The sequence below is a fragment of the Pteronotus mesoamericanus genome, unplaced genomic scaffold (genome assembly GCF_021234165.1).
Source record: "Pteronotus mesoamericanus isolate MK-2021 breed Mesoamerican mustached bat unplaced genomic scaffold, CSHL_Meso_final scaffold_232, whole genome shotgun sequence".
NCBI lineage: Eukaryota > Metazoa > Chordata > Mammalia > Chiroptera > Mormoopidae > Pteronotus > Pteronotus mesoamericanus.
This window is the reverse complement of record NW_026555311.1, coordinates 18,592,165-18,612,700: the sequence shown is the minus strand read 5'-3', so window position 1 is coordinate 18,612,700 and position 20,536 is coordinate 18,592,165. Positions and strand designations below refer to the sequence as shown.

The window sequence follows — 20,536 nt, the reverse complement described above, 5'->3', positions numbered from 1 at the left end:
TTACTTATTTTTGGACGCTGAGGAGTCACTCTGCAACCTGGAAAGCTGATGGTGTAGTTCTAGTCCAAGACCCAAGTTTGAAGGCCAGAGAACAGAACAAGAGAGGAAAGATATTCCAGCTTAAGCAGAGAGAGTGAATTTTCCCTTCTTAAACCTCGTTTGTTGTATTCAGGCCCTGAAGGATTGAAAGAAGCCCACCCACATCCCTGAGGGCAATCTTCTTTACTCAGTCTACCAATTCAAATGCTAATATCTTCCAGAAACAACCTTGTGGACACACCCAGAAATAATGTTCCACCAGCTAACTGGGCATCCCTTAGCCCACTCAAGTTGACACATAAAATTAACCATTACAGAAGCCCTGCATAAATATTCATTTTAATTTAAAAGGTGAATTTCATCTTCATAGGGATCCTTGAAGCAATTATTTTTCTCAGAAATCTAAGTCACCACATTTGTGTAGTTCTATTCACAAAGTTCTATTTCATGGTCTATGTCTGTGAAACTTATCTTTAAAAAAAAAAAAAAGTTCTATTTCAGTCCATAGTTGTGAAACGTCATCCATCTTTTTATCTTAACTACCCTGTAGAATCACATAAAATTAGAATTGATGATGTTTTTCTGTGATTAAGTATATTGCTAAAAAGGTGTCTTTAATCTCCTTTATATGACTGAGAAATAGGAATTGGATATCATTGCAGGAAATAATTCTGATAAAGAAGGCAGAGAGAAAAATGAAGACACATAAAGTCTGTTAAATGATGGCATTTGGACTCAGCTGCTCCAAATTTGAGGTGAATAGGAAATGAGCCTAAAATTTCCAGACAGTTGCTGAGTCAACGTATTTTAAAATGGGAAAATAAGGAACATTTTAATTCTAACTTGAAATATCAATACACTTGAGACAAAAAAGTAGAACGTTTTGACATGTTCTAATTACCTATTATTGCTTAACAACCTAAAATTTAGTGATTTAAAACACTAACCATTTTATTAATGAATTAAAGACTTAAATATTAAAACTGAAACCATGAAAACCCTAGAAGAAAACATAGGCAGTAAAATCTCAAACGTTGCTCATAACAATATTTTATGTAATATATCTCCTCAGGCAAGGGAAACAGAAAGAAAAAAATAAATAAGTGAGACTACATTAAACTAAAAAGGCTTTGCACATCAAAGGAAAACATCAACAAAATAAAAAGACAACCCACACAATGGGAGAACATATTCACCAAAGATATATCTGATAAGAAATTAATATCTAAATTTGATAAAGAACATACAAAACTCAACACACAGAAAAAAAAAAACCCCACTAAAAAATGGACAAAGAATCTGAAGAGTGTCTACGGCCATAACACGGCCAATCTCGTCTGGTCTCAGAAGCTAGGCAGGGTCAGGCCTAGTTAGTACTTGGATGGGAGAACCTGAATAGACAGTTCTCCAAAGAGGACATACAGACGGCCAGTAGACATATTAAAAGATGCTCAACATCATTAATCATCAGAGAAATGCAAATTAAACCCACAATGAGATTATCACTTCACAGCTGCCAGAATGGCTATTATCAATAAATCAACAAATAAAAAGTGCTGGTGAGGATATAGAGAAAAGAGAACCCTTTTGCACTATTGGGGGGAATGCAGACTGGTACAACTGATAGAGGACTCAAAAGTTAAAAATTTTAGTCTAACGTAATAGTTAATAAGCATGGTAGTTAATGCATGTGAAAAGCTATTGTCTCAGGAACTGCAGGTACTGGCCCACCCTGGCCTGAGGAGGCCACAGTGATTGATCTTTTTGCTTCAGAAAAGACCATATGCAATCAGGGTGGTATTGGAGTCATTGTTTTCCAGGGAGAGATGACTGCCTGGGGCACAGTTAACCCCGCAGGGTGAGAATGCTGCAGGTGTTTTTTTAAATCTAATTTTCCCTGAATTCCAAACTCATCACACTTTGTTCCCTGTTATGAAAAAGCTGGCTTTATATGTAAGATGGTCTGTTAAGGTACAAACCCACCATCTCAGATCACTGGCCATCTGAATAAAGCTCTCATAAAGATTCAATCCCTGTCTCTGCTTATTGGGTCTGGTCAGTGACAGGCAGCCCAAACGCCAGCTTTTCTGGTTTGACAACCACTGTGGAGGGCAGCATGGAGATCCTCAAAAAATTAAAAGTGGACCTGCCTTTTTACCCAACAATCCCACTTTTGGGAATATACCTGGAGGAACCCAAACATTGATTTTTCAAAAAGATTTTATTTATTTATTTTTAGAGAGAGGGAAAGGGAGGAAGAAAAACATCAATGTGCGATTGCCTCTTATACGCCCCCAACTGGGGACCTGGCTCTCAACCCAGGCATGTGTTCTGACTTGGAATCAAACTCGCGACCCTTTGGTTCACAGGCTGGCTCTCAATCCACTGAGCCACAACAGCTAGGACCACAAAGTTGGAGGTAGAGATGTATATTGAGTTAGTCAGTTCCTAGGCCTTGTTAGTGGACACGGGAAATACACACACATTATATGTGTGTATATATATAGTGTGTCTATGTGTGGGTAAGTGTAGGTATGAAAGGTCATAAATTTCTACTGGTATTTCCAATACAAATAAAGGAAATTTTGCACTCTAGGATTTGCACTCAAACCTCTCTGTATCAGCTCTACATTTTCTTTCCTCAATTTGTTAATCTTGGTTCTCAAAGAAACAAGAAATAATAGTTATTCATTTGCTTAATCCAAGAACATACTCACAACAGTCTCAGAATAACAATACAGTGAAATCTCAGTTCTCAAACTTAATTCACTCGAGAAAACTGTTTGAGAAGCATTTTGTTCAAAGACTGAAACTCCTTTGTTGCCTGAGAAACGCATGACTTATCATAAAGACAGCAGCATAAGAGGGTTGTCAGGTAGAGAATTGAGTCCCAAAGTTTTCCTAGGCAACCAAGGCATTTTTTTCAATGAATAACTTGGTCAAGAACGAAACTTCAAAAACCAAGATGTTCGGGAACTAAGGTTTGAGTGTACTAATACACTTACTGCAATACAATTACTAAAAAGTTAAATAATTTTTCATATGTTCCTACCATTCTCTCCTTATTTTAATAGATATGCATTGACAAATCACGTAAGCATTATATACTGTAATCTTCTCCTTCTAAAACTTTTATTGTCTTTTTTCTATAAATAACTACATAGTTAAGGCTCAATTTGTCCTTATATCATTGTTTTTGTAGACATTTTGGTTTTATGAAATTCATTTTCTAATAGATTCTTCAGGAGTGCTCAGGAGAGCAACATTGTTGCATAATGTTAATAGTTTATCTGTGCCTTTATATGTGAATGGCACATTTGCTCAATATAAAATCTTTGGAACACATTTCATTTCCTTGACCACCCTAAATACAATCTCCCATTTTCTTCTGGCATAAAGACTTGCTGTTAAAACTGTGATGATAGTATACTTTCCCCACTTATCAGTCACTTACTCGCTTTTGTCTAAGTGTTCAAGGAATTTTTAAAATTTTTCTTTAAATTTTAAGTTCTCCTAGAATATGCCTTGGTGTTAGACATCTGGGTTGATATGGTTAAGTAAACAGTATTCTCTTTTAAAATATAGTTTCAAGTCCTTATAATTTTTATGAAATGATTTTGGAATTACAGCTTTTAATGTTCTCTTCAATGCCCTTGGTTTGGTTTCTCTCTGTAGTGATTCCTATTGTAATTATGTTGGCCCTTCTTTGCTCATCTTCAACATTGATTATTTTCACTTGAAAGCTATTCAACTTTTTATCTTTTTTAAAATTTTCTTTCCCTTTTCACTCTATTTCTCTTAAGGCATTATCTGCTATGTTTACCTAGATTAATCTTCATTTCTAAGATTTTTTTTTTGTTTTACTTCTCTTCTATTCTTGAATTATGTCACCTCTTTTCTGAAATTCTTACACCCTGTTTTATGTTGTTCTTCTATGGCATGTATCATTCTAAAAATATTCAGCTTATTTTAATATTTATTTGTGGTTATCTGTATGCTTAAGCATTCTACTTGGTTATTATTATCAACATTCACTCAACAAATATTTGTCAAGCATGTACTATGTGCAGACAGCCACTGTAGACTGAAACTGAACCACACAAGCCAAACAAGATTATTATTTTATGAAACTAAAGGTTTTTTTTTTGTATGCTATGCGGCAAAACACACACACCATATTTATAATTATTAAGTCGTAACTGTGCCTGGTCTCAAAAGAATACCTTTAAAATGTGTATTCTCTGTTCTTGAAATCCTCACTTTTTACCATGTTATCTGGACTTATGACTTTGGAAACATGTTAAGGAAAATATATTTTCCAGGAATTAAAAGTATAAAATTGATTTTTTCTTCCATAAATGAATAACATATATTTGTTTTTTATTATATTTTGATTATGCTCTTAACAGTTGTCCCCACTTTCCCACTATGCCCTCCTCCACCTAGTATGCCCCACTGCCTCAGGCAATCCCTGTCTCAGGGAGCGCCACATGGGGCACTCCTGGATCTGAGGGTTACTGTCCAGAGCCAGCTGAGGCGGGAGCGGGGCTCTGAATCCCGCAGAGCCTGTTCCAGGGTTGTCATGGATGGGGGCGAATAAACACAAGTCATAACAAACACTTCTCTGTTTGCCCGGAGATGGCTCTTTCCTCTAGTGGAGAAGGCCCCCAGCTCCAAAGGCTTTTACTGAGAACCAGATGCATGGGGGTATGGATGCAAAGCTCATCAATCAATGTCAAAAGGCTGTGTTTACAGAAAACAGATAGAGACCATAGATAACAATAGAAGGAACTGCAAGAGATCTGCCTCCGGTCAGGGGCTATGAATAATGTAAATCTCTTTCCCAGTATGAGCCAGTTATCTTAGCTTCTGAGGGAAGAACAAAGCATACTTTGAGGAACTTACTTTTAGGCCTGATTTCCAGCTGGGAGCCCCCGATCCAGTTTAGGGCTATGTCTGCCTTTAGTATTGTTTCAAGCATGAGCCAGGTGGGCAGGGCAGAGCCATTAAGAGATAAGGAGATTTCTTTCAGGTAGAATGAAGACTCCGGCCATATCAAATCCAGGGGTGCAGGCCTTTTTGCCCATTCTCCGTGTCCCCCAAGTCCTTGACCTGCTTCCCATATTGGCTGTGTCTGGCTTAGGTTGTCCATCCTCTTTAGAGATCTTACCCATAATTGACTACCAATCATCTTAGGGCCAAGCAGGGTGATGTGAGGGGGGCAGGGGCTGCGCTCTTTCTAGGGAGACAGGTTTTGTCTCCTTACTGGCCTGTTTTCCCAAGGCCTCTTTGATTAGCTTCAGCCTTGGGGCTCTCTTGCCCATCGGGGAGGCTACTGTCCCTGAAACCAGCTGGGACGGTTCCCAACATATTCCCACACCATTGTTCATGTCCTTGGGTCATGTGGCATTGGCTACTCCATTTCCTATATTTTACTTTATACCACCATGGCTATTCTGTAACTACCTATTTGTACTTCTTAATCCCCTCACCTCTTCATCCACTGGCCTTCACTTTCCCCCCACTCCACTGCCAAACCTGGCAACCATCTAAATGCTCTCTGCATCCATGATTCTGTCTCTGTTCTTTTTGTTTGCTTAGTTTGTGTTTTAGATTCAATTGTTGATAGGTTTGTAATTTTTGCCATTTTATTGTTCAGTTTTGATCTTCTTAAATAAGTACCTTTAACACTTTATATAATAATGGTTTGGTGATGATGAACCCCTTTAATTTTTTCTTGTCTGGGAAGCTCTTAATCTGCCCTTCAATTCTAAATGATATCTTTGCTGGGTAGAGCGATCATGGTTGTAGGTCCTCGCTTTTCCTGACTTTGGATATTTCTTGCCAATCTCTTCTAGCCTGCAAAGTTTCTCTTGAGAAATCAGCTGACAGTCTTGTGGGAACTTCCCTGTAGGTAACTATGTTCTTTTCTCTTGATGCTTGTAAGATTCTCTTTTTATTTTTAACCTTTTAATTATGATGTGTCTTGGAGTGGGCCTCTTTGCATCCATCTTGTTTTGGACTCTCTGTACTTCCTGGATCTGACTGGATCTTTTTTGTGCTGTTGAGGTCCTCACTAAGTTCCTTGAGCATCCTTACAACCAGTGTTTTGAACTGTGCATTTGATAGATTGTTTGTCTTCAGTTTGTTTAGTTCTTTTTTGGAGTTTTGATTCGCTCTTTCATTTGGACTGTGCTTCTTTGCCTGTTCATTTTGGCAGCCTTCCTGTGTTTGTTTCTATGTGTTACATAGAGGTGCTATGACTCCCTGTTTTGGTGGTGTGACCTAATGTAGTAGGTGTTCTATAGTGTCCAGTGGCACAGCCTCCCCTCTCACCCAAGCTGGGTACTCGGGTCTGCCTTTTGTGTGGGCTGAGTACACCATCTTCTTGTAGTTGAGACTTGCTTACTGTTGGCAGATGAATGGGAGGGATTTACCCAGGCCAGTCAGTTGCAAGGGTTGGCTACAACCAATGACCACCAACCTCTACCCTGTGTGGATGATTAGCTGTGCAGGGGCTAGGTTGTGGTGGTCTGATGTGTCTTGTAGCGGTCCACTGGGTGTGCAGGCTCTGAGGTTTCTCAGGTGGTGCAGGCCAAGATCAGCATCTACCTGTGTTTTGCCTAAGGCCACCCTGCCTGAGCTGTAGAACAATCTGATATGGCTGCTACTTGTGCTTAGCTTGAATAACATATATTTGATCTAGAAAAGTAGAGTCATGATAGTTTCCCTTCAGATCTTTTTAGCTGTTTCATCATTATCTTCTGGCATTTAGTTTAATTATAACTTTTGACAGATTTTTTTTATTCTTTTGTGGGATGTAGGATTTTTTCTGGGAAAAAAAAAGGTTGCAAGACAGTTTTTAAAATTCCTATAAATTAAAAAATATTCTTCAGGGTATTTTTAGTTCATAGTCTCTTTTAAATGATTCGGCCTTGAATTCAGTGAGCTTTTTCACATGCAGACTAAAATAGAGCTATTATTATAGAAGATTTCAGGGTCCACACAGGGAATTTCTTTATTCTCTTGTCCTCTGTTACAGGCAGAATGGTGTCCCACCCAAAATTCATATGTTCATACTTCAAAATGTGACTGTACTTGGAGACAGGGTCTTTAGAGAGATAATTAAGTTATAAATGTGCTCATTAGGGTGGACTCTAATCCAATAAGATTAGTGTTCTAAGAAGAGAAAATGTGAACATAGGCAAGTACAGAGGGAAGACTATGTAAAGACACAAGAAGAAGACAGTTATCAATAAGCCAGAGAGTCTTAGAACAGATCTTTCCCTCATGATTCTCAGAATAAACAAACCTTGTCAACACCTTGCTATCACACTTCTAGTCTTCAGAGTTGTGAGAAAATGAATTTCTGTTTTGTAAGCCATTTAGTTTGATATGTTGTTATGGTAGTCTGTGGTACTTTGTTATATACTTTCTTACCTTTTGACCCACTGCCAAGCAAAATCCCAATTATGGATCATTCCAATTTTCCCAGGTCAATGAATGGTACAGAACCAACCCATCCTTAAAACTGGTCAACAAATAATTTTCCATATAAGTTAAGTTCCAAATATTGCATGGGACTTACTTACATGAAAAAAAGTATTTGTAGTTCATCTAAAATTAATATTTAAGAAAAATTCATAATTGACAAAGCATCCTTTTCTTTTTAACAAATATGGCAGCCCTACTTGGAGTCAGAGTTGGGCACTTGAGCTGGGTGTCCATATACATGAGCACAAGACCCCCAATGGTATTATAGTGGGGGGAAGTAACATAGGGAAGGCAGGCACATGGGCCAACCAGTTCTCCTTGATTCACCTACATTTTGTCTGACATAATTTCAACCTGGTTTTCTAGATAATTTTCAAAATAAGACAATAGAAAATATTTTATTTTTAAATTTTTTTTAGCTCTATTTACAATGTGTAAATACTTAGACTTATGGTAGGTGGGTCTCCATTTTCACTCTTGCCCCAGCTGTCCAAAAATGTCAAAGAGGCTTGGACTATTGCAGAAAATTGCCCTAAGAGTCATTATCAACCACATTTAAAAGATAAGGATACTAAGACTTAGAAAAGTTGTATATAATTTGCCTGAAGCCATTTACTTAGTGGAATCCATTTTCAATGTTAGATCTATCTGAATATATAGCAAATATTTTTTAAATTTACATGTACAGTATGGTGACTATAATTAATAGTATTGTATATTTTAAGCTGATAAGAGAGATCTTAAAGAAAATATTTTTCATTATCAGAAATAACTTACTACTTAAAAGCTGATTCATCCTTTGAATACATCACTTAACGTGCATGCATAAAGCCAGTACATTTAATGGAATAGCAAAAATAGGTATAATGGAAATTCCAGTTTTTCAGGCTGATTCTGAATTTTATGGGTCCAGGCACTTGTTTTTTGTGTGCCCGTATTTGATAAATCAGTGGGTTTGTGTTACAATTAAAACACTGATTTATAAAACAGAATGCCAGTCTAAGTTTACAATGACCAATGTATTTGGAGATTAATGATTTGTAGCAATTCCTTTTTAAGCAAGGGATCAAATTACTACTCATAAAACTGCCTGTTTGTTGCCAGCATATGTTTTGCGACATAGTCTTTCCTATACATCAGCCAGGCAGCTGTTCTGCTAGCTACACATGGAACAACCAGCATCAAGGAATAGACAAGAGTCACATAAGGTAACCGTGCTATTCACTGAGATTTTACTGAATGCATGTTCACGCAAAGTAGAACATCAACACATTAATATCCTACTATCACTCTAATAGTCTATGAAGGATATAACACACATACATGGCAATCAATGGTGGATAACAAACCCGAGTCCCAGATTGTCAGTAGACAGTTCTGGGAAGACAGCACAGGGGGCAAGGGATCCATTAGTGTCTTGAGAGGAAGAACCCATCTCACAGGTTAGAGAGGGTATTGTCTTCATCTAGCAGAACAGAGCAGCTGTGGCCAATGCAAAGGGAGATAAGTATGATGTGGAGTGGCACTCTGGTGTGTGGAGCTAGGCCATCTCAGCAGTGGTCCAAAGCCTGCCTCAGCTATACCCTTGAGGGTAGTGTACTCCACCCCTCTAGGTCTCTTGATAAGTGTCTTGGCTTCCCTGATGGTGACTGGGAAATTTCCCAGGAGCCTATCTGCAGGTGGTCCTGCTCTGCAGACATGGCTGTTCTGGTCATGTGTACAAATATTTTAGGCATGCTTCCTTCCCAATTATGTCTAATGTGACCTAGGTAGTTTTCTTTTTGAACCAAAGTGTGAGCACTGACTGGCAGCCTGCTTGGTTGACATGAGTGATGCCATTTTGTTTTGTATACTTTGTCCTATCTTGACCAGACCAATGCCCTTTTATTGGTCAGACTCTTTACACTGTTTAGTCTCATGTTAGAACAGAGGGAGTAAATATTCTTAAGGTGATATATTTCCATCAAGATAAGTGAATTGTCATATTTTATTCTAAGAACAATCCAGCCAACATTGTTTATATGCCAACAGACTATATATGCTTTGAAGCTGAACAAACCTGGATTTTTACTCCCTGCTAATTAAGTACTTAACATCTGCAGGCCTCAGTTTCCGTATTTGTTTAAAAATAGGCTTCCTAATTAGAGTTCAGATTATACACATAAAACATTTAGCACAATATTGTTATTATGCTATGTTACCTAAAATATGAACTATAACATATCAAACATTATATATTATTGTTGTGCTATTTAGTGTCATTGTGCTATTTATTATTGTTCTTTTTAACACCTCTCCAGCTAACCCAGAGAAACAGGCCATTAAGCCCTCTTCACAGACAGAGAGGCGGGTACGAGTTACCATGACAACAGCTCGCGCCTAGCCATTTTCCGCTCCTGCGTCGCTAGGGAAGAAAAAAAAGCCTCGGCTGCGTGTTGCGTCATCACTACGCGCTCGTTGGATTTGTCTGTGCTATTTTAGAAGGTCCCGGCCCGGCTCCCGTCGCCCCAAGCCAGGAATTATTTTTTTCTTTTCTTTTCAACCTTTGTTGTATCGCACTAAGACTGCTAGACTGTAAGTACTGAAAGAGGAAAGCAGGAGAGGGAGCAACCGAGTGAGCATTAAAAGAGATGCTTCGGCACACTCTCCACCTCAGAACCTTCCCTGTGTTTTCTTGATCCTATCAGCTTCCTCTCAGCTGGGATCGCGCCGCGTCAACTTCCGGGCGGGTGCCCGCCAGCACTGCCTCCCCGCTCCCCTGCTTTGGCCCCTTTGTGTCCCCGCAGTGTGGTGGAGCGGGCCCTGGCACGTCCTTTCTCCAGGCAGGGAGCGCCGTAGTACAGGGAGCTTCTCACTGTGGGCGGGCGCGCGGCTCGCCGGGGGGTTAGAGTGGGGAACGTGCCTGCGCGCGCTGGGTAAGAGGAGGTTGCACGAGGGTCAGCTTGTGGTTTGAGGAAGGAGGGGGTTGGGGGTTGGGGAGCGAAGGGGAGTTAAAAAAGCAATGGAAAGATTTTAAAAAGATACCTTTGACCACCTTTTGATCGTTGTGGCCTAACAATGAAGCGCAGCCATAATAGTCATCCTGAGCCACTGGCACATTTGCGGTCTCTTAATTGCCTTGGGAATGAACTGCAATGGCTTTGTATGTTATATTGTTTTCATGGCCTCTTTTTCTTTCTTTATTTTCTCCCTGCAGATAGTTCATTTAAAACTCCCAGTCCCACAGGGTGTTGATTTCTACCAATATGAATCTTTTCAACCTGGACCGTTTTCGCTTTGAAAAAAGGAGTAAGATTGAGGAAGCTCCCGAAGCAACCCCTCAGCCCTCCCAGCCTGGCCCTTCTTCACCAATTTCTCTTAGTGCTGAAGAGGAGAATGCTGAAGGGGAAGTTAGCAGGGCAGGTACCCCTGATTCAGATATAACTGAGAAAACAGGTGAGTTATATGTTGCAGATTGATGTTGCATCAAGAGATTTTTAAAAGATGAAAGGCAGAAACAATTTTGTTTATTTTTGATGTCATATATGTTAATGCATTGTCTTAGACCGTGCCTTTTTAAATATAGTTTTGGACTGCTATAGGCACTGCGTACCTCCAACTAAGCATCTGTCCCTATCTATGTAACTTTTATATGAGTTCTTGGAATATGACCCAATGAAGGCAGTGGAAATCAGAATGTAGGTTCTTTTTAGGTCAGATCTTTGAATCAATCACCTTGTTACTTAGCCAAACGTTTACACTGATTCCAGTATTTCTCCAAAAAAATATTGATCACGTCCTATGAGCTAGACTTTATTCAGCGTGCCTGAGGACAAACCTCTGTGAACAAAAGAAGATCAGATTACATTCATATTTTGCCAATACTTGACTTCCTGGAGATCCCCAGAGTGCAGAAGAGTAGATGGTATTCTTCATGGTGAATGAACCATTTTTAATCTCCAGCAGGTTGTCAGGGACAATAGGGTTTGAGAGGAGGGCTAAAAATAGCATTTTTGTTTTAATCTATGTTTTTCTGACAGTTAAAAATTAGAATATATTTGAATTCTTACTGTGTTTAGACATAGTGCTTTGCATTCTCTCATTTAATTGACAACAGGCTATGAGATACTGTCCACGTTTAGCAGAAATGAGACCCAGGGAGGTTAAATTGTTAGGAAGTAGGGAGAACTAGAACTCAAATCCAAGCAGTATAGTTCCTGAAGATGAAAGAGATAAGTTTTATTTTAATGTGTATTCTAGTAATACTCTTTTTAATGCAAAACTCAGTATTTCTCAAGCAGCTTTAAAATTAATGTGGCCCTGAAAAGATGAGTGACATGTGTGTCTTAACCTTTGGTATTTCTATTTTCTTATTACTCTTCTGTTTCAGTATAGCAGTGATGGCAGTGGCCCTACAAGTTGTCATTGGAGTGACATGTTTAAGTACTTTGGTAAAAATGGAACATGGTACAGTGATTTGGTTGGTCGGATTAAATAGAAATTAGAAATTGGATTTTGAAAGGCTTTGTCTAAAGAGTTTCGAACTTGTCTGAATGCTGTGGGGAAGCACTGAAGGATTTTAAGCACCGGAGGGATGTCCCTGGATTTATTTTTTCAACAGATAATTTGATTTGCATAACATGCTATAGTTACATCTAAACATCCAGGTATTTTACTTTTTTTAAAAAAAAGATTTTACTTATTTATTTTCAGAGAGAGGGAAAGGGAAGGAGAAAGAGGGAGGGAAACACTGATGTGAGAGAGAAACATAGATCAGTGGCCTCTTACACGCCCCCAGCGGGTCTGCAATCCAGTTATGTGCCCTGACCAGGAATCAAACTGGTAACCTCTCAGTTTGCAGGCCAGCGCTGAATCCACTGCGCCACACCAGCCAGGGCCAGGTACTTTACTACTTTAACAGTAAATACATTAATCTGTTTCTTAGGTAGTTAGGGCAGGATTTGTGATCTAAGAGCAGGACATATGATTTTGCATCCTTAGAAGCCTCTGTTCATCATTTTAGTTAAATGAGACATTGGGACAGTCACTTAAAATCTGAGATTCACAATTTTTTGGTATGTAAAATAAAAGCACTCTGTAAACTGGAATGCAGTGAAATGTAATAGTTATTTATCAATATTAGTATTGTAATATTCTTAATTGCTTTTTCTAATCAAAAGATGCTTTTCTACTTTTTTTCTGACTCAGGAGACTTCACTCCTTTCTATTGGGACTTTTTTGGGTACATAAATTCCTTTTAGAAACTGAGATTACCTTTAGGAATTACATGGCTAGTCTTGATGACACTGGAATAATTTTTGAACTGAAAATAAATTTTGTTCTGGGAATGGTAAGGATTCATCCTGTTAGGAAGAAAGAGCTTTAAGAAGTGATTATTGTAAATTGCACTGTGAATTTTGAAGAATCTAGAAAATTAAGGCTAAATTTTTACTTTACATTATTGGTACTAGGGATGCATTGAAGACTTTTCAGGTAGAAAGATGAAATGATAAAAGAAAGTTGTTTGTTAAAAAAGTTAGTCTAGCAGATAGGAGTGCTATATATACTTTAGAGGGTAGGGTTTGAAGAGACAGATCATTTAGGAAGCTTTTATAATCCAAACTTGATGGCAGTAGAAATAGAGAAGAAAGAAGTGTGAGAGTGTTTAAACCAAGAAAGGGCAAGACCCCCCCAACCCCCACCCCTCACCCAAGGGCATTCCTTCATTGCTTTTTAGAGAAAGAGGAAGGGGGAGAGAGAAACATTGATGTAAGAGAGAAATATCAATTGGTTGCCTCCCACATCCTCTCGGACCCAGGATTTTAAACGCCTGGACCAGGGATGGAACCCACCACCTTTTGGTTACAGGAGATGCTCTAACCAAATGAGCCACACTGGCCAGGGCAAGGTTTTAAAACCTGATTGCTGGTTTTAAAGTGAGAAATGAGATAAAATTAATGATAAAAATTTTAGTTTAGATAATTGAAAAAAATGGTAGTTTTGTACATGAGAATAGATATGAAGTACACATTGTAAGCCATTGGGCATGCCTTTAAAAGTTTAAGTAAGAATCAAAGTCTTGTCCCACACTAGCATATTGGAGTAGACCAAAGACAACTGGAGCGTGGAGGATGCAGATGCTGAATTAATGTATGGGTCTTGGGCTGTGGAAAGGACAAGATGCCAAAGTTGGGTTTTAAGAGCAGGACTAGATATGAGATAGGTGAATTATCAGTGGAATGTGAATATTTACCATACTTTATCATATGGTAACTTCATATTCTGCTATCGTGGGATGCTGCTTTATATTTGCTTATTTACAGTAGAGTGTGTTAGAGTCTATATCAGCTTAGAGGGTGGAAATTTTAAAAAATTACCATGTACCCCCCTCTTTTTTTAGGTAATTCTGTTATTTATCTAATTTGAGTTAAAATTTCATATCTTACCACTCTCAAGTTACTGTGACACAGCCAAATCATTTCTTGAAAATGTGAAGTGCAGTCCATTCTTTCCTCCTTCTGCTTCCAAAGCCTTGCTGATATTGGTATATGACTCACTTCTTCATTTCATTAGGGCTTAGTGAAATGTTACCCTTTTTAGAAGGCCTTCCCTTGATCACTCTCTCTGAAGTCACAACTCCAACCCCAGCTTTACTCTGCTATACGTATTTATCACTGCCTAACGTTACATTATGTATTATCTCTCTTATTAGACTGTGATCCTCAAGGAGCATCGGGGGAAAGGACATGTAAATATACAAGGTCCAGCACAAATAACGCCCCTTTTTTATTACAAAATCATAAGCATATAATTCTGTAACGTAGCAGTATCAGACTCAAGTACACCATAAGACATTTTAGGTGAAGTGTTCAAATTAAAACTTTAAATTATTACACACATATTGTTACTCTACCAGCCACACTCAAGCAGGTGTTAACTCCTGCCGGACCCCGTAGCTAAAATAGTACAATGTAAACTCACGGGGAACATATTAAGCAGTGTAGGATCAAAATTCAATTCACAAATGATCATTTATTCTTCCTAGGAGGATCAGGAAATGTCACAGAGAGATGACTTTGAATGGACCCTAACCAATGAATCGTTTATTTGGTGAACAAGGGATGAAAATATGTTGCCTTAAAGACTGTACTGTGTTTGTGGGAAGAGGAAGGTTATGGAAGAGGAGGTTTAGAGCAGTGTCGACAAAGCTGAAAAGAAATAAAAACGGGTGTATTTTTAGGGACCTTCATGTTGTGCAAGGAAGAATGGATTGTATTTCGTACATAGAACTATAGAGCATTTCAGTACAAGAAGACGGTGGAGCTATTGCAGTAGAAGCCTAAATGTAGGGAAATGAAAGTAGGGATGAGAGAGGGCAGTTTAGGAAAGTTTTATGTATATTTTATGGTATTTGGCGAAGTTTAAAGATAAATATTCCTTGCTTAGAGAGCTAGGTGATTGACACTATCAAGTGAATGAGGCAGTTCATTTAGGAGGATAACACTGAAACATGGTGAGTTTGAGTTATCTCTCATTTCATTAACGAGATCGGGTAGAGGGTTGTATATCAGAGTTTGGAGCCTGAGAAATCAGCTTTGGAATCATTGTTGTGGTAGTTGACATAAATGCCCTAAGCAAGTTATATAGTAAGAAACATAAACATTTAATGATGATCAAAGGACTGTAAACCAATGACATATAAAGGATGACTAGAATAGTCGTAGAACTGTAGTATTCTGAAAGCTAAAGAAAGAAGTTTACAGTTTGGTGTATAGTGAACAGTATTATGTTGTAGAGAAGTCAGGTTGGATAGGAACTGATCAGGGATCACTCCTTGGAAATTAAAAGTTACTGTTAACCTTTGTTTCAGTAGAAAGGTAAGGAGATGACTGTCTAAAAAGGGAAAGAGGAAAGAACTTCACAGGGAAGCAATGTCAGAAAAAGATGTTTCAGGATTGTTGAAAATTGAATGTATTTGTAAAGACATTTTACTTGGGGTGGGGAGGGGAGTGAAGGAAGTAAAAATAGATGGGTTCATAGGTTATTTTGAGGTTGGAATGAAGAAAAGTTTTAATATATGCTTGAAAATTTGTTGGTGACATAAATGTCTTTAGAAGTGCTTGCCATTTCAATGTGGGTGTCCTGTTCTAGTTAACAGTTGTTAGTAAGTGAGAGAAAATTTTAATATTATCAGTTATCAAAAAGATTTCCAGAGAGTACTGCTCGACCACATACAGATTATATGATCTTGGGTACATCAGCAGTTTTGGACTTCACTTCCTTTGCTTAGATGTTCTCTGAAGTCCCTGCAGACAGTAAAATGGGTATGATCTTTTGAATGATGGTGCACCGTATATCTTTGAGCAGCATGAATCTATAACTGTTGGTACTATTCATGCTTTTTCAGATGTGTGTGTCCAAAATGTGAATCATCATCATATCTTTGTATGGTCATTCTGGCTTCCTAATGTCTGCTAGTGTTAGTTGAAAATCAGTGCTTGGTAAAAGAGTTAGTGCTGAATTATCCTAATAGAAAAATAGAAGTACTCATACTTAAGTAAAAGTCTTAAGTATATTTAAAATGTATATTTTTTGTTTGTGTGTTCTATACCTTTTTACTTTATATGCTTACCTGTTTTATTCAAAATAAAATGTTATAAAAAATTAAATAATACAGCATTGTGTAATGAAGAGAACATTTACACTTTTTGTATCAGTTAATATAATAGAGTCTCATTAGTGGATGTTGGTTGTTTTGGTTTTTGTCTTTATTTTTTTGCTGTCAAAAACGGCTGTAGTGACCATCCTTTTACTCAGATATTTTTGCATGTGTACAATCTTGTAGGAAAATCCTGGAAATGGAATTGTCAAAATAGAGGGAATAAAAGTAATATTTTAGTAATTGTTAAATCACCTTCTATAAAAGTTTTACCAATTGCACCAGAATACAACTGCATTTTCAGATGTCTGGTTTTGAGTACTAGATCAAAGTATTGTGAACCTTTTTAACCCTTAACAGTCCAGGAGGCAATAAATTGCTTTGTTTTTAGTCTTGTATTAGCCATTTGGATTTTTCTGTGTTACTTCACTGTGTGTGTGAGAGAGAGAGATGAATAATTTGTAAGTTTTTAATTTTATTCTTCTAATTTCCTGTTTGTTGTTTGCCATGGAGAAATTTTACATTTTTATGTGCTCAGTTTATCATTTTTTTTTTAAGGCTTTTGGTTTTAGGTCTTAAGCAGGCATTCCTCATTCCCTATTACCACATAAATATTTTATCCATATTTTCTTCAGTGGAACTGTGTTAACTTTGTTTCTAGTTACAGTAAATATACATAACATAAAATTTACCATCTTAACTGTTTTTAAGTGTACAGGTTAAGGCGTGTTGTACACTTACATTATTGTACAACCAATCTTCAGAACTCTTCCTCTTGCAAAACTCTGTATCCATTAAACAGTTACCTCCTACTCTCACCCCCTGGCAGCTGCCCTTGTACTTTCTGTCTCTGAATTTGATTGCTCTCGGTGCATCATAAAAGTGGAATCATACAGGATTTGTCTTTTTGCGAAAGGCTTATTTCACTTTGCATAATGTCTTTAAGGTTCATCCAAGTTGTAGCACATCAGAACTTCTTTTTAAGGCTGAAAAATACTCCATTGTATGTATACACTAATTTTTTTTTTTTATCCATTCATTCATGGATGGATTCTTGGGTTGCTTTTACCTTTGGCTCTTGTGACTAATGCTGTTATGAAATCAGTGTACAAATACATCTTTGAGACCCTGCTTTCAGTTGTTTGGTGTATATTCCCAGAAAGGGAATAACTATATCATGTAAGAAATCGCCATATGTTTTCCACAGCAGCTATATCATTTTACATTCCCACCAACAGTGCACAAGGTTCCAGTGTCTCCATGTCTTTGCCAACAGTTGCTATTTCTGTTGGTTTTTGTTGTTTTGTTTTGTTTTTTTCATAGCTGAGCTAATGGGTATGAGTTGGGCTTTGTGTTGACTTTTTTTTAGATTTTATTTATTTATTTTTAGAGAGAGGGGAGGAGAGGGAGAGAAACGTCAGTATGTGAGAGATACATTGATTAGTTGCCTCTCACACCCCAAACTGGGGACCTGGCCCACAACGCAGGCATGTGCCCTGACCAGGAAGCGAACCAGTGAATGGTTCACAGTTGCAGGTTGGTACTCAGTCCACTGAGCCACACCAGCCAGGGCAAGTGTTGACTTTTTTAACCTTAAATCTCATTTGGAATTTATTTTGTTATAAGGACTAAAGAAGGGTGATAAAGTTTCCTCCTTCGCTGATTACTTGCCATTTACTAGTCAGTTGTTTCAGATCTATTTATTGACAACTATTTTTTCTTATATTTGAAATGTCATCATTAGAGTCTAAATTCTCATTTGCATCTTATGAGACATTAACATTTTTCTTAAATCTTACATTAGTTTACCACCTTATTTTAATTCCTGTTGTTTTATGTTTTATATGTAATGTATTGTTTTGATATGGTTTTCTTGTTTTTCTCTTCCTTTTTGACCTGAAATTGCATATAAGTGGTTTCCATGGTTCTTATTTCTTTACTTTTCAAGTGGCTGAAGTTTTGCTTTCATGTTTTTGTTAACATTTACTTCTATTATCACTGTTTTGTGACCAGAGAATGTGGTCTTATACTACTACTACTACTGTGGATTTACTGAGATTTTCTTTGTGGCTTAGTACACAATTTCTGTAAAAAGTTCTGAGTACTTGATAACATAATATTTTAAGTATAGATATAATCTGCCAACTAATAGGTGAGTTTTAGTATTTATATCATTTTTTTCACTGCAGATCACAAACGTATCTTAAAATCAATTTCTTGGATCCTGACTAAATAGGTATAACTGATTTTTAGTGGAGTACAATGAATAGAAAATTATCAAAGTATATCACAGTATAGGCTCTGAAATTTTAGTTTGTTATATGTGTAGAACAGTTTGTGTTTTTAGGGTCATAATCTAAAATGTATCTCTTACAGTGGGTCCCAATTAAAAGTATTTGAAAAACTGTTTGATGTGTTATTTATTTTTGTGCTATCTTTGTTAAGAGCTTAGAGAAGAGAGTTAAAGCCTCATATTTGTCTCTGTTAGCTTTTTGCCCTATATATCCTGCAGTGTTTTTGCATTTTATTACCAGTATGTAGTTGAGATATATGTCAGTTATATTTTTATTTTAGATATAAATTCTGTTATTAAAAGTACTTCTCAGGTTTAACACTTTTGCCTTGTCCAATACTGACGGCTTAACTTTCTTTTCGTTTACATTTTTTAAATTTATCTTTTCTTTTGACTTAAACTTGAAATGTTTTTTTCACTCATTTTAGAGTGATTTGTTAGAAACTACTCTTCAATCTTGTACTCATTGTATTCTTTGTTTTAGCGCTTTCATCAGATAGTTTGATATATCTTATAAGATGCTAAAGGTATTTCCCTGTCTACTATGATATTCAAATTAAAGACTGTCCAGAGTTTACAATCTATTACTTTGGTGATAACCCTTTAAAAGGACAAATATATGATGTCTTTTACTTGGTATTTAAAAGAACTTCCTTGAAAGTAAGTTGGCATGTTAAAGAATTGAACCATGTAGAGCAACACATAATTGGAATATAAAAAAATGCTCCTTTTGTTAAGTCTGCATATAGATACAGAAGTTTGTGTTTTTATTTTACTTTGGAAAATCACTTTATGGATTATCAGTATGATTCAGACTCTTTCTGTGCGAAGTTGGTCTCCTAGTAGTGATTTGAAAACCAAGTGATGACAACCAAGGCATTTTTTCCGTGAACATCTTGGTGAGAACTGAATTATTTGAGAACCAAGATGTTCAGGAACCAAGGTTTCATTGTACTGGCCTTTATACTATGTCGATATTTGCACTGACTCTGCAGAAGCAGTGGTGGCTAAAAGTACTGGTGCCCTATCACAAATCAAGGCCGAGACTCTAAACTGTTCTAGTAGTCATTGTACTCTTAAAATTTTTAAATGCCAGTTTCACTTAAGAATATTATTGATAAATTAGTAAAAATTGTAAATTTTAGTTTTACCTCAACTTACCAGTAGGCACTGCTCTAATATTTTGTGAAACAAAATGTGAACTCCCCTTTTTATGCATACCAAAGTACAATGGTTATATGAAGGGAAAGTATTTGAGCAATTGCTTTGAGTTGTGAGCTGAACTTGTCATTTTTTTCACAGAACACCATTTTTACCTAAAAGGATGATTGATTGACAAACTACAGTTATGCAGACTTCAGTATTTAGCAGACATTTTCTCAAAAGTGAACAGTGATTTCGAGGAAGACAACTGACAGTATTTATTGCTAGTGATAAAATTCTAGTTTTCAAAGGAAAGTTTGGATTTTGAAAAACTAATATCCGTGATTCTGAAATTGACAATCTCCAGATATTTAGAGATCAGTGGTGATGTTATTGAATCTGATTTTTTTTTAAATATCATGAAATCTATCAACATCTGGCAGATCTGCATTAATCAGGGAGTGAAGTGTTATTTTCCAAATGATCAGTGCAGGCACTATTACAAAATGATGTAAGGGTTAAAGGTCTATTACAGTGCAAGATAGACCAGTGAGTGTTAATGTAACAGAATGCAAAATTTATTTGTGTGGTTTTTGATTCCAAAATTGCAATTAACTTTTAAAAAACCTCCACTTGTCAAATTTGGGTTTAGTATCAAAGAGGAACATGTATGGTAATGTAAAAAGGCTATGAAATTACTTCTTCTTACCCTAATTATATAACTGTGTGAGGCATGATTTTCTTCACAGCCATAAACAAAAACAATAATGCTATAGTACATTAATTGTGGAAACAGATGAGAGAATCTAGCAGTCTTCTGTTAAACCTGAGATTTTTACAAGTATAAAACAATTCTGCTCTCTTCCCACTAAATTTGCTGGGAGATAGCAGTGGGAACAGGGGATATACTTTTCATAAAAATAATTGTT

At 37.0% G+C, this 20,536-nt stretch overlaps 1 protein-coding gene across 3 annotated transcripts in view; it reads left to right on the top strand.

The window, feature by feature from the left end:
* The first annotated feature begins 9,989 nt into the window (after positions 1-9,989).
* The window catches only part of SMARCAD1 (SWI/SNF-related, matrix-associated actin-dependent regulator of chromatin, subfamily a, containing DEAD/H box 1), a 91,174-nt gene continuing 80,627 nt past the window's right edge, over positions 9,990-20,536 (top strand). For 2 of the 3 annotated variants that reach the window (XM_054591732.1, XM_054591730.1), the window contains exons 1-2: positions 9,990-10,107; positions 10,730-10,968. In XM_054591732.1, coding sequence (XP_054447707.1) covers positions 10,779-10,968 — 190 coding nt within the window. In that variant the 5' untranslated portion in view covers positions 9,990-10,107; positions 10,730-10,778. Of the gene's footprint in view, positions 10,108-10,287; positions 10,449-10,729; positions 10,969-20,536 lie in introns of those variants that run through there. The other variant, XM_054591731.1, reaches the window with a different exon arrangement.